The sequence below is a fragment of the Arvicanthis niloticus genome, chromosome 12, assembly GCF_011762505.2.
Source record: "Arvicanthis niloticus isolate mArvNil1 chromosome 12, mArvNil1.pat.X, whole genome shotgun sequence".
NCBI classification, from domain to species: Eukaryota; Metazoa; Chordata; class Mammalia; order Rodentia; family Muridae; genus Arvicanthis; species Arvicanthis niloticus.
Window position 1 is genome coordinate 55,790,401 of NC_047669.1, and position 14,778 is coordinate 55,805,178.

Sequence of the window (14,778 nt, forward strand, 5' to 3'; positions counted from 1 at the left end):
ATGTTTTCTACATAGATGCTGTGTACTTTAATGCTAAACTAAGGACAAAGTCCTAGTCATCACAGAATGTGTATGATGCGTGGAAGACAAGGAAAGAATATGGTAAATTCCATTTTACCTCTGATTCTGTTTTCCTCATTAAGCTTCTCATTGACTGATATCACCTCCAGCACAAGACCTGGTAGTGCCAAAGCTCCTGGGGTTTGGCGGGGGTGGGGGTGGGGTGGGGGGGTGAGTCGGGGTTTGGAAGCAACCTAGGACTTACAAAATTCTGATTTTCAACTCCTAATTCTAACAGCATAATTTAGACACAGGTCGTGAACAATTGTAGCCCCCTTGATGGTTAAGCCGAGGTCGCGAACAACTAGTAGATCCATCTGTGATCCCCTGATGCTCTTTGCAGAGCATTTCTCCTCTGTGTGTTTTTTGTCTTGGCTGTGGAACTGAACCACATATGATTGTAGGAGGATGTCTTTGAGTCCAACCCAAATGATTTCCTTACATGTTTTTGAAATAAAGTCGTTTTTCTCCTTTCTTTTGCTCTCATAGATCAGAACAGAGGTAGAAGCCCACAGGAAGTTCTTGTTCTTTCTTTTTATGTAGCGTGGTTCATCACTAGCTCTCAAGAGGTGTGCATGGCTAATGCTAAAACGTAATGCTTATGTTTGACCTCTCCTTCAATCGTTGTGTTCCCGAAGGATTACAGTCACCCAACATAAATAAGTGATCATTCTTCTTCTGTACACACACACACACACACACACACACACACACCACACAGGGTACATAACATTGAGAGATACAAGGGTGATTTGTCTTCTCATGCATCACCCAATGACTAAGGCACAGAATTGCCACATCAATGAGATTTATTCTACCATCATATTGTGTTCAATAAAAGAAAAGAAAGAAATGTGCAGTATGGGTTTGAATTTATACCTCTAGTCTCATTGGCATGATCTTCTGATTAATTAACTAGCTAATTAATTCAGCTGCTTACTTGCAAGTTTTCCTTATACCTATTTGATATTCTGAGATGAAACCAGGACCCGCTGTAGATCAAATTTTCCTTCAGCCTGCAGTTTTTTTACGAATGTGCTTATACTTGTGCACAATCTTTGTAAATGGTATCAGATAATCCTGTTGCTCTTTTATATTTGCAAAATAAAAATTCCTTTTTGTAAAGTCAGTCTGCTCACTGTGTTTCCAAGACCAAGAATCCCTGCCACCCTCAACTGTGGCTCTCTTGTCTTCAGGATGTAAGAGAATGTTACAAATTAGGCTGGGCCTCTGGAAAAGGCATTATCTTTGCAAAGTATTTGGTGGAGAAGGAAATCCCCACACTCAAGCAAAACTGTAGAGAACATGTAAGCCCAGCAAGAAGGCAGAGAGAGAGAGAGAGAAGGATTTGCTGTTGGCAAAGTATTTTCAGCTGGTGTCCTTGTAACTCAGAAGAGCCAAGAGTTTGAAAATGAACTTTTCTCTTCTCAAATACTATGAACATTTGTCATCTTTATTTCCAGAGCACAGTCATAATTCCTCCATAGATTTTTTTATTTCAGGCTGTCGTAGCAGTGCCTATATGTAAATTCAGAATTATAGCCAGATGGCTTGGTGAGGTGATAAAACACAAACCAGGTTTTGTAGGAGCGTGCAAATTGCCCATAAGACTTTGCTTTTACCTTTAAAACAGCAGGACATTGTTTCATGAGACCTGTGAAGGAAATAATACATTAAGTTTAATAGCTGTGGGCTAAATTAATTTTTCATATCGAAGCTGAATACTACCATGTAATCTGCCTAGAATTTTCATAGACGTAAAAGCCAATCAGCTCCTTTGCTTTTAAGAGATGGCTTGCAAAGGCTACTTTATGACAAAACCACTCTTTATATTGCATGCTTTTTTTTTTTTTTTTACAGGATTCACTTTGGGGTTCTAAGTCTAAATAGCTTGGGAATCAGACACCTTGGGAATCAGCTAAAAGCTTATGCTGGGTCATCTGCTTGCCATTTCATCAGCTGGCTGCAGTTGCCAGCTGGAGTTTGGAATATTATAAATTAGAGGGGGTTTTCTTCCTTGATTGTTTTGGGTACCACACCATAGTGCCCCCAAGAAAATGGATTTGCAACAGAAAATGCCAAATTCAAATCTTCCATTCTTGTCTTTGAGCTTCACTTAAGCAAGAAAACTAGGAAGATATTAAGAAGCCCGTGTTTCTTAATCTTCTTTTTTTTTACCTTGTTAAAATAACGCTTCATGAGTAGGTTCTCTGGTGGTGTGCTCTGGCATTATATAGAAAGGTCTTAATTTATCCTTCACAATGAAAAGCATCCTCTCCCTTTAACTTAACTGTGTCTCTGCAGGGTGCCTCCCACTTGCCTGCAATTAGCCGGGCTAGATGCAGTCTGTCATCAAATTATCATAGGTGCACTTCTGCTGCTGTAAAACCAGCCCACTACCAATTTATAAATTGCTGGAAGGAAGGAAGCAGCGAAGTTCAGTGAGAGACGGAAGTAGCCGAGAACTGCAGCTGCCACAGTCCCAGACAGAATTTCTCCCTGGCCTGTGTTCTCAGCTGGCAGCCCCCCAAGCTGTATGGAGAGCCACGTGCTCCCACTGGGATAATTGCTTTTTCTGCATGAGTCTCTTGTTGCTTCTTTCCGATGATCAAGTGTGTTTAAACTCCTGGCTGAAATCATGTTGGTTTTCAGACAGCGTTGTAAAGTGTACCAGCAAACAAATGAAATTGGATCATGTGCTCTTGAACGTCTGTAGCTCAGGCAAATATAGGACAGCAATGAAAAGATCTTAATTGCCTGCTTTCCCCTAATTCTATGCCGAAGAGAGTAATCTAAAGTCTTACGCGATATGCTCCTTTCTTTCTTAGTCATGTTCTCCTTCTTATGTCAGGAGATTAAATGTAGAAAGGTGATGTGATTGCTTCCAGTTTGCTCTCAGGTTTTCTGCCCTGTGCATATGCTGTTGCCTGACCTTCTGTTACCAAAGTTTATTCTGTATGTGTGTGCAATTCCCAGGCGGGCTATCCGTCCTTTAAATAGACTGTGAAAAATGAAATAGACAATGCCAATGAATTAGTAAAATAAAGATGAATACTTTTCCCTATCAAGTTGAATGTGTGGTTCTTTTTTTTCTTCTTCTTTTTTTTAAATGAGGTCAAAATCTGGCTGGTTTAATTTTTTACTACCCTACAGCAAGATAAAATATGGTTAATATTAGCATTCATGTATTATCTTCTTTTGACTCATCTCAGGGTACAGCTGGTCCCCTTTTGTGTCTGGTCAGGACTATGCCACAACTTTACCTACTAGCCTTTGTGAGCCCCATGCTATGGCTCTTAATCAAAAGGCCTCGGTGGGAAATATTTTAAACAGTTCATTGTTTCTTCTTCATCTCCATTCTCTTCCTTCTTCTCCATCCCCTCCACTGGTTCCGGTGTCAAGCTCCCATGTCCCAGAATGCAATAGCCACAGAGAGCAAGGAAAGGATTTTTGTTGTTGTTATGAGCCAGTGGCCAATAGTGTGAAAGCTAGAAAGAGTAGGTTAATGTATAATCACTTTTGCTAATTCAGAAGAACTGTGATACTGCTGGGGCTAGTTCGTTGTTGTACTAATCTAAAGACGTATGATTTGAGATCTTCATAAGATCATTTTGTCATAGGCACAAATACCATTTAAAGTCTTACTTCGTCTGCTTCAGTGAGCACATAGAAGCAGGCTATATACAAATTAATTCTTAAACGTTATCTTACATTGAAGAGAAATGTTGATGTGATTGTGGCAGTAGTTGCACGTTAGACCTTTTGGATGGCGAAAATGTATCGAGGATTTGAATTTTTCTTAATAGTGACCTTGAAACGTAAGCTTCAAAGAGAAAAACAATAATTAGTGTGTTTTTATTCAGAAATATAAATTTCCTACATGTAATAATGAATCATAATTACTAAGCAGAGGAGACCATCTTGATTAAAGCTGTTTTTCTTGCACAGTTCAATTCAGGATCTGGATTGGGGGTGGGGGTGGGGGAGGAATGGCCACAAAAGAACTGCTGTCTCCATACTCTGAGACCAGAATTGCCTAAATTATCTTTCAGTTGCTTCTAAGTTTTTTATTACTCTGAGACATTTTGGAATACTTATCCAGTCCTTTGTCATGTGTATAGAATTATACGGCCATCGATGTTTTGTTTATTTTAGAAAACAATGAGATAGAATTACTATTGTTAATTATTAGATAGGGTCTCCATATGTTGCCTAGACTTCCCAGTAACTCTCTGGCTTGAAGTCAACAGCAACCTTCCTGCCTCTGCTTCTGAAGTACCGCGATTACAGATGTGAACCAAAGCACGGAGCATTAATTTTGAAAAGTTGGCTAGTTCAGGCTAGAAGATAAAAATGCTTTCATCTGAACTGCCCAACATTAAAGGTTAAAATTACTTTTGTAGAGCCATTAAAAGATACAATCCTCTTTTCTCCCTTTCTGTAAACAGGGTATCCGGTATTATTCAAATTATATTTTAGCATTGTTACTATGGATTGTTGCCAGTTTTTAGAGATGTTTGTGCTTGCTGGGCTCTGGGAGAGGAGGTGCTGGTGTAGGTGGGTGTGTCTTTTCCTTGTATATGTCTGATGAAAGAAGTCCTAGGGAACCTCTTGAGACTGTTCTGCAAGGCAGGAAGATGGCTCAGCAGGTAAAAACACCTGCTACCAAGACTCAAGACCGGTCTACAGTCTGGCATGTGGTCTACAGTCTGGCATGTGGTCTACAGTCTGGCATGTGGTTTCTCTAGCCTCCATATGATGCACTAGTGTGCCACATCCACTCACAAAATGAGTAAACAAATCTACGGGAAAATATTATTAGAAAAATATTTTTTAGGATGTCTCCAGAGAGTCTGGGGACTGTGCATAACTGGCCATTTAGGTTATGGGTATCCCATTGTCACTGGCAGGCCACAGAGGGTATTTCTGTAGTTCACAGTGGCTTGTTTGGGGGGGGGGGTGCTCCGGGTCACGGAACTGAGCAGAATTGACCACACTGTTAAAGGCTGTCCTTCTCAAGCAGACTTAGACAGAAATCATTTAAGAGTGATGCTGTCATTCAAAAGTTTTCATCTTAACTACTTTGCAATATAATAAAAAAAATAATTCCATGAGAAAGAATCAAGTTTTTATAAGGAAAAAAATTCACTTCAAAACTTAGGTATATTAGAGTTAACATTAATCACACTTACCAGGAACTTAATACACTCTGAGAATTTCCAACCCTTTGTTCTTTTCGAAATCTGTGAAAGTGAAGCGCTGTACATTTTTTAGCGATTTGAGGGTATTTATGTATATCTTATATGTACTGTTTAAAATATCATTCTGTTAGCAATGTCAGCATTCTAGTCTATTGTTCAAATTTATTTCTTAGATGTCTTTGCAAAGGATACAAGTTTTTGAATATGAAAATCTATTAAAGGAAATGGAATAAATTATAGGACAGTTTGCTGGTTAGCAATTTGAAATCAACTTTGAAGCCCTTAATATAATTAGTGGTTTCGTTTTTTGGTCTGTTGAATTCAAGTCACATTAAGTTAATGTAATTAAAAGCAGAAAAGATTTTGTGTAGCCAAACTAGTTAATTAGCCCCAGTTGGTTTAGTATGCTAACCCAGAGGTACATGAAGAACGTTGAGGAGGTGATGTCGGAGAGGGGAAAAAAAAAAGAAAAAAAAAAAAAAACTCTGTGTAACAGACACTGCAAATCATCCGACTTGCTTTAGGGTAGAACATGAAGGCGCGTAACAAGGAGTTCATGTTGAGTTCATCTTCCTTTCTGATTGGGAAAACTGACTGCAGGGTAAGCTGTCTACCCATAGAATACACGGCACAAAAATCTTACTTTATTTACTCTCTCCCTCTCTCCCTCCCTCCCTCCCTCCCTCCCTCCCTCCCTCCCTCCCTCCCTTCCTCCCTCCCTCCCTCCCTCCCTCCCTTAGAAGCATGCTCCTCCTGTGTATGTAGAGATAATTATCGTTTCTGGCCCCTGTGTACTGAAAGTAAAAATACTTACTGTGATTGTTTATTTTTCCCTATAGGCATTAAAATTGTTCCTTTGATTTTGGTGTACTGTCCCTCAATAGAGACAGTTCCAGGAAGATAAGGGACTTTGGCAAAGGGATGGCCTCCTGCTTCGTAGACACCCTTAAGTACTTGGAGAGGACCCCCTCCCCCAAGGAAAACAGTCATGTCTAGTTTCTCTTAGGGAGAACTCCTGGTGTATTAACATAATATGTATCAGCCACATGGAGGGGTTCCTTACTTACCCTAGTATCGCTAAAACATCATAAAATTGGACACTAGTCCAAAGAAAAATTTCAAGTGGAAAGATATTTGAGGTTTTAAATTTTCAACACCTTCTTCTCTCCCTGCCTATTTCCTTCCTGGAAAGGAGCAGGGCACACCAGGACCCCTCTTCTTGCTTTGATTTCATTAAGGACATTCATAGCCAAGTCCTTCCACCCCAAAGAACTGTCTAAAGCTTATGGAAATGTGGGTATCCAATGTGGTTGTTGCTGTGGGCTGGGAAGGTACATGGTAATGAGGAAGGAAGACCCCTGCCTCGAGTTTTTGACAGAGGCCGGATGCCAGCGCATTGTTTGAAAGCTTAGCAAATTCTGCAGCACCCCTCCCCAGGATTATGTTAATTGAAGTCTCTAGGCTGCAGTTCACTGTTTAACATTGTGTCTGTTCATTATACAAACTAGTTTTTGATAGGTTTACAATTCGGCTGTCAAATCCAGCTGTAGGGAGAGACCTGCCAAGAAACATTTTCTGAGCTTGTTTTAAATGGAGCTTTTTTTCTCTCTCTCTCACATTTATAGTATTTTTGTGGGTGTTAGACATATTTTCCCCCTCTGTTTAGAGAGAGAGGAAATGTCATTTTTCAAAAGTATTGAAAGGGGCACCATGGCTATCCCAAGTAGGTATACACTACTAGGGCTTTTATATGACAACACAAAATACAGACAGATAACTGTAGTGAGTTCTTGAAAGCTAGTGTGCTGATTTGATCAAAGTGAGAGTACTGGGGTGATGCGTCCCCCCTTCTATTGAAAACGACACACCAGTGTATCTTCCATATGTGTGGTCGTAGAGAATTGCGACTTTCATATAGCCCCATTTGGATATAGCCAGTGCCATACTATCAAAATCAATATAACTTATGGAAACAGAAGGCTATCATTGTTCCTCCATCCTTTTGACTCTTGGATTGTTCAGCTTTGTTGCATGCTCCTTGTTAGGAATTGTTTGTCTCTACAACTATGAATAGTTTCATCTATATGCAGTATCTTTTGAAAATATTAGCCTTTCTTGCCATGTTGCCAAGATGCATTTGGGTAGACTTGGGAGGCAGCTCTCTCTTTAGTTGCAGGCCAAGGTCTATGTAGTGAATTCCAGGCCAGGGATACAAAGTGAGACCCTATCTCGATAAACAAAGCAAAACATGGTGCATTTTTTGTTTTTTTTTGATACAGTGGTATCAATAGAGCTTTGGTGATGCAGATTTGTGGGTATTTATAGCTGTCTGGAAAAATCTCATTGTTTTAAAAAGTGAAATAAATATTTCTGGTATTATCTCACTTTGTGTCCTATTTCCTATTCTAGTTTCAAACTGGTATTTATCCTTTGTTCAGGGCTAGGACTTTAGGACCAAGCTTCTGAATGTCAGCAGCATTATCATTTTGAAATGAATAAATCTTTGAGGTGGAGAGTGACTGTATATTCTAGAAGTTTTAACACTGTCTCTGGCCCATCTACCAGTTACCACTGGCAGGGCTCCCTGCTGCTGTTTCTGGCAACCTAGTCATCTGCAGCCCCTGCATCAATCCCTAGCAAGGTAGCAGAGTGATGGTCCCCACTGAAAGTCTTCATTTGGGAGGAAGAATTGACAGCAACATAGAAAGGTTAAGAACCACTGGTCTCTAATTTGATTGTTTTGGTCTTTAAAAGTATGTAAAGAACCTTTCTATATAATAAGAACAGTTTGTTTATCTATTTATATTTAAAACTGAAACACCAATATAAAGCAACAAAGTAGGTCTCCTGATTAATCAAATCATAAACTCTATACCAGGATTAATGAATTACTGTGTTGGAATTGTAAAGTTGAGGTGTAATAGAAACTCTTTAAAATCTTCTCATTTCTTCTTGTTTCTCCTCAGCTACTGTTCCCTCCCTCCCATTCTCTCACAGTTGGAATTATTCCATGGCCAAGACTCTCCCAGCAGTTCCCCTATAATTCTTGTTAGTTAAATTCCCCTCCTTCTCCATTTGCATGCAATCTTTCAAAACAGAATAACATCAGACTGTAATATATAATGTTAATTGATGCCCCGTGTGTACAAAACCATGTTGATTTAAGATCCTACATTCCCCAAGTATTTAAAAATTGTAAAAGTAAATAAATACTATATGACATGAAAACTGAAGAAATAAATCTCCGCGTTTGGAGATTACTTAGATGTCATCAGCCTTTAGCTCTTGTTTTCCTCCAGATTTGACTGTGTTTTCAAATCATCCCCTAGGCCTTCTATTTGTAGTTGATAAGCACAGTGACTTACTGACTTTCTGATCAAAAGGAATGTTTAAGGCATTTGTGGGTTTCCTCTTCTTTTTTTTCTTTCTGTTACATTAATCTAATATTGTTTCTGATATGGTCTTCTAAGATGAACTCCTCTCCTTAGTATGCAAGGTCATTTAAAGTTAGACTCTTGGGCATCAGAGGAAGGTCCCCACATGTTGTCCCCACTGACAGAACTAACTGCAGCTCATACAGAGCACACTGCAGACCTTCCATTTAGGTAGGGGGCGGGGATGGTTCTTATGGTTGAAATGAATACATTTCCCTCCATTTTTAGACTTGCTCGTGTAAGTACTTCAACATGAGCATCTGACAAGAGGGACAATATATTTTCCTAAAGAGGATCGGCATTTTACCATACCTACTGGTTCTCAATGTCAAGAACTTAAGTTCATTGGATACAAGTTTATTTAACAGTAATTATGATAATGGGTTACAGATTGTTTACTGTCCCTCACCGAGCCAAAGAGACAGACTGCCTAAACCATCAGTCCTGTTTCAACTTGCTCACTAGGCAAGTCCCTTTCATCTTACAAAAATGTCCCTTTTCCTTAGACACTGTGGGGGTTCTAGGGCTCTCAAAAGGGATTCAACTTTCCTTTACATCGTTCCTTTTCAGAGTTCACAGTCAGGATGACCTGATTCTCATAGCGTAATTAAAACATACTGTGTCTGGCACAATAGAACTAGGTGGAGGAATGATTATACTTTCTTGTATATATGTTTAAACCCTTTCCTGAAATGTCAGGGTATGTCTTAGGTAGGGTTTTATTGCTGTGAACAGATATCATGACCAAGACAAGTCTTATAAAGGGCAACATTTAATTGGGGCTGGCTTACAGGTTCAGAGGTTCAGTCCATTATCATCAAGGCAGGAACATAGCAGCATCCAGGCAGGTATGGTACAGGAGAAACTGAGAGTTCTACATCTTCATCTGAAGGCTGCTAGCAGAATACTGGCTCCCAGAAAGCTAGCACAAAGGTCTTAAAGCCCATACCCACAGTGACACACCTACTTCAACAAGGCCATATTTGATCCTCCTATTCCACTCTCCTCCCCATCATTCCATAACTTTACGTTCTATTTTACTTTCCTAGGGAGATCTGGCCCCTGCTGCCACCTAATCACTTACTTTATATCTTACCTCTGTGGTTCTACAATTGTAGCTTAGTTATCATTGCCTGGGCAGCTATTATCCGCATATAACTGTATCCATTCATGTTTGTCTTTCTGGGTCTGGGTTACTCATTTTATGAAATAAATAGAAGAGTATTAGTATTAACTACTCTTTGAATGTCTGGTAGAGTTACCCACTGAAACCATCTAACTGTGAGTTTGTTTGTTTGTTTGTTTTGTTGTTATTGGTTTGGTTTGGTTTTGATGGGGGTGGGAGGTTGAGAAACTTTTAATCTCTGTTTCTATTTCAGTGAAAGTTATAACTGTGATTAAATTGCTTATCTGATCTTGATTTAACTTTAAAAAGTGGTATATATTTAGGAAATTACTTTTTTCTTTAAATTTTTTCCAATTTGGTATACATGTTTTTAACATATGTTTTTATAATTCTCTGGATTTCTACAGTGTCTGTTTTTATGTTCCACTTTTCATTTCTGATTTTATTAATTTGGATATTCTCTCTCTCTCTCTCTCTCTCTCTCTCTCTCTCTCTGCCTTTCAGTTAATTTAGAATAAGGGTTTGCCAATCTTACTGATTTTTTTTTCTCAAAGAGAATTTCTTTCTCTTTTATTGATTCTTTGTATTTTTAAATCTAGTTTATTAATTTCAGCAAAATTTAATTATTTTTGCCTCCTATTCCTTTTGAGTGAGATTCTGTGTTTTTGTACTAGATCTTCCAGGTATGCTGTTAAATTACAAATATGAGATGTGTGCCACGTTTTTATATGGGCACTCAGTGCTATGAACTTGCCTCTTCGGGCAACATTCATTGTGTCCGTGAGTTTTTGTGTGCTTTGTTTTCATTGTTATTCAGATCTGGGCCATCTTTAATTTCTATGTCAATCCATTTCTCATTTGATAGGGAGTTACTCCGTTTCCATGAGTTTGTAAGCCTTCTATTTCTTTTGCTGCTGATATCCAGTTTTAAAATGTAGTGTTCATATAGAATGCAGGGTGTTATTTTGATTTTTTTTTTTTTTTAATCTGTTGAGATTTGCTTTGTGTTTGAGTAGGTGGCCAGTTTTGGAGAAAGTTCCATGAGGTGCTGAGAAGGAAGTCTATCTTTTTTTTGTGTTCGGGTGAGATAGTCTGTCATTCTCTCTTAGCTCCATTTGGTTTATGACGTCAGTTAGTTCCAGCTTTTCTCTGATTAGGTTTCTCTGGATGTCCTATCTTATCCCTATCTACTGAAAGAGGGGATCTGTGTTATCCAGTGGAAATGGGGGCTGGGTTGCAAGGGAGGCTGGAGCAGGTACAGAGCCTGGGAGAAGACTGCTGAATAGGATTTGTAGGAGCTGGCAGAGAGGTGAATTTTACTCAGCTTATTGTGACCTGCTGGACCACTTGTGGGAAAGATCATTGTACTCATAGTTCTTTAAGTTCACGAAAGAAAGAAAGAAAGAAAGAAAGAAAGAAAGAAAGAAAGAAAGAAAGAGAAAGAGAGAGACAGACAGACAGACAAAAAAGAAATACGTGGGTGGGAAATGAATCAAAAGTAAGATTCATTCAGTGGACAGTAAGACATTTACCTTTAAAGCAGCTCTAACAAACTAGCTAGAGATATTTTTTTCTGTGCATAATAATATTAGAATATGAATATATCTATTCATATTCCAGATTAAATCTGGATAGATGTTAACCATTAAGTTTAGACTTTCTGGTTAACACTCAATTAAAAATATGAAAGGTTTTAGCTGATTTTAAATAGAAATTAACACACTAAATAGCGAAACTTTTTCAAAGTTTTTATAGTTAAATAAAGTGTTTTTCTTTTATAGAGCACATTTCTAATTTATTTTGTTGTACTCGCAAGCTGTTTTACTTAATATGCTTTGATTTGTTTTGTGTGGAAAGTGGCCTTCATTTATGAAGATCTCAACTGTTAATAGTTAAAGACATTTTCATAACATCCATGTCAATTGTTTTGGGTTTTGTTCTTTTTTGAAGATACGGGGAGGAAAGCTCATGATCACTTACACCCGTAAAAGCGACGCTGGCAAGTATGTTTGTGTTGGTACCAACATGGTGGGGGAACGGGAGAGCGAAGTCGCAGAGCTAACCGTTTTAGGTAAGTGTATTTCTACCTAACATCACCTAAGTCCTGTAGAACGTACTCATCTCATCGTTATTAAGTTGTATCTTCATACAAAGGAGAACGATCACCTTTAATCGAAGTATATAAATAACCTTTTATATAAAAGGGAAAGAAATTCCAGTAATCCAGTATGTGAAGGGAAAAGAAGGCATGAGAGGGAATCCACCAAGCAGCTTGAGAAAAAAAGAGTCAAAGATAAAGAAATTAATGTAAACGTGAAACAGTGAGAGAGGTCTATAGGAGTGGGCAGCTGTGTGGGGCAAATGCAAGTCTGTCCTAAGGGATTTTCCATTCATTCATCTTCTAGAGAGACCATCATTTGTGAAGAGACCCAGTAATTTGGCAGTGACTGTGGATGACAGTGCGGAATTTAAATGTGAGGCCCGAGGAGACCCTGTGCCTACAGTTCGATGGAGAAAAGACGATGGAGAGCTGCCCAAATCCAGGTACAGATGGGGGCTTCGCAATATGATGCATCAGTTTGAAATGCCTGTTTCGAATCAGGCCACGCGCGTCCCTAGTCAGTGGCAATGGTCCTGGCTTCCGATAGCATCATTTTCAGTCTTTACTTCATGAAACTGCTCAGCAACCTATCCTTTTAATTATAATCTTTTCCAGGCCTAGTTATAAATGATGTAATATCCCTGATCCTGGACTACAGCAATGAGTCCCAGCTCCCGTGACTGGAACAGAAAAACAAACTAACAAACAACAACAAACAAACAAAACAGTTCTCCATACTATACTGTATTGCCAAGCTAGGGTATGAGAAACCAAGTATATGAAATGAAACGGGTTTATCATACCATCAGTTTATAATGTACTCACTTTGATGTATTTGTATCAGAAGTTAATGGATGTCTATAGAGTCTGTGTCCACGGATCAGGATGGAACCCCAGAGATAATTAGAATCAGAAGGGTACCATCTTGTCTCCAAAGATTCCCAAAGCATGCTACCCTGACTGTAACTTATAAATGTTGTGTTCCTTAAACAAATTTCTCATTTGGTCTGACAAATTGGGTACAAAATTTGCAAAGGAGTAAGTAGGTGAAGGAAGACAGACATAGCATTAAACGTGTAACTATGAGTCAATTAAAAACTGGACTACTTTTTTATTAGCTGTAGCATGGCCAGGAAAGTATAGAAGTTGTGATTTCTTGATGTCTGTTAACGTCTTAAATAGAAGAAGAAAGAGCTAAGATTTAGGGAACATTGCTGATGAGATAGTAATATAGAACATCCTGGTATTGTCACAAGACTTTTGTCTTGTGTGTATTCATTCAGAAAGCAAGTGTTGAATCCTTGCTAAGTGTTGGCATTGTAGCTTCAGGATGGAGAGTGTCTATGCTTAAGGAACATAAAAAGGGGGAAATAGCAGCATGAATACAAGTCCGTCGACATGATCAAACTTTTTTGGCACAAACATAGGTACAGAATCATAGGAGAAACTTATTAAAGGAAAATGAGCCATAAGCAATGGCTTAAATATAACTTATATGTGTTTGTATGTATATGTGTGTATTTAGAAAATGAAAGTAAAACATTGTACATGTGAACCATTGCAGCATAGACAGAGATGTGGAGGGAAAGTTTAGCATAGCTCATGTACAATTTATGTGGTAAGCATCATGTGATATCGGACTATAGTATAGCCTTTAGGGCCAAATGATGAAGGAATTCAGGCAATAAAGAATTTCAGCTCAGATTGCATGAGACTGCTGAGCCACAAAGGACTAGAATGAAGAGCTTTAGTATCTTGGAACAAACTTGGTCTGCTAAAACATTGCTTCATTAAGGTGAGAACCTACACTATGCTGTGGTTTTAACAGAAGATGCTTAAGTTTCCTAACAAGGATATGAAGCTAAGGATCCTGAATGGAGAAAAACTGAAGTAAACTGATACAGTAAATGACATATCTGCCTTCAGTTTTCCACACTACCACTAAATACTTGAAAAGCAAAACCAAGTGGCCTCAGGTTCTGCATCTATAATATCTGCTGGATCCTAACCTTCTTGTTAGACTTTAGAAGGTCAGAATGTAGAAAACCTTTACATTTTGGGTTTACTCAGTGGTCCCATGCTCTTCAACATTCATGTGAGCACAGTCGCTTGCAGAAATCACCTGCTCTTTTAGAAAATGAATTAAATTTGCATACACTCTGTTTCTGATTGTTTAGAGGGATGGCTGCTTATGACTTAATGCTGAGATATAGCCTAGGTTCATGTTCATACTTGTAATGGCGTGATTTTCCAAGAAGCAAACCACGTGCCTTTGTTTTCTTTTATCATATCAACAGATATGAAATTCGAGATGATCATACTTTGAAAATCCGGAAGGTGACGGCTGGCGACATGGGATCCTACACGTGTGTGGCAGAAAATATGGTTGGGAAAGCTGAGGCATCCGCCACTTTGACAGTTCAAGGTAGACAATGGAGAGGGGTCATGTATCTGTGTGTGTGTGTGTGTGTGTGTGTGTGTGTGTGTGTGTGTGTGTGTGTGGTTGTTTATTCATGAGAAATACAACTCTGACACTTGCAGAGCACACTACTTAATAGTTTTTGTAAATATAGCCTTTATTGCTCGAAATATTTTATGTCAAGTATCCAAATGAAGTATTGTCTATATTTGTGTCCTTTTTGGAAGAAATTGAATTACATTTTCAGACTTATGGTAAGTTGGATCTCAACTGGCACTATGCTTTAATCTCTGTGTCTTGAAATATACTGTCCTTTAAAACTTGTAATTAAATGGCAGCTGCTTTCATGAAATCTCTATTGTAGACTGAAAATAAGATGTGCATTGCTTCAGGTCAGGTCTCAGATCAGGGTTGTGTAAAACTGAAGAACACCAGGT

The 14,778-nt window shown here is 38.7% G+C and overlaps 1 protein-coding gene across 3 annotated transcripts in view; it reads left to right on the forward strand.

Annotated features, from left to right (window-relative positions):
• Robo1 (roundabout guidance receptor 1) overlaps positions 1-14,778 on the forward strand; it is a 305,991-nt gene that overhangs the window by 180,692 nt on the left and 110,521 nt on the right. For all 3 annotated transcript variants that reach the window (XM_076943072.1, XM_076943071.1, XM_076943073.1), the window contains exons 3-5: positions 11,772-11,892; positions 12,227-12,365; positions 14,220-14,347. In XM_076943072.1, the coding sequence (XP_076799187.1) occupies positions 11,772-11,892; positions 12,227-12,365; positions 14,220-14,347 (388 nt within the window). The remainder of the gene's footprint in view (positions 1-11,771; positions 11,893-12,226; positions 12,366-14,219; positions 14,348-14,778) is intronic.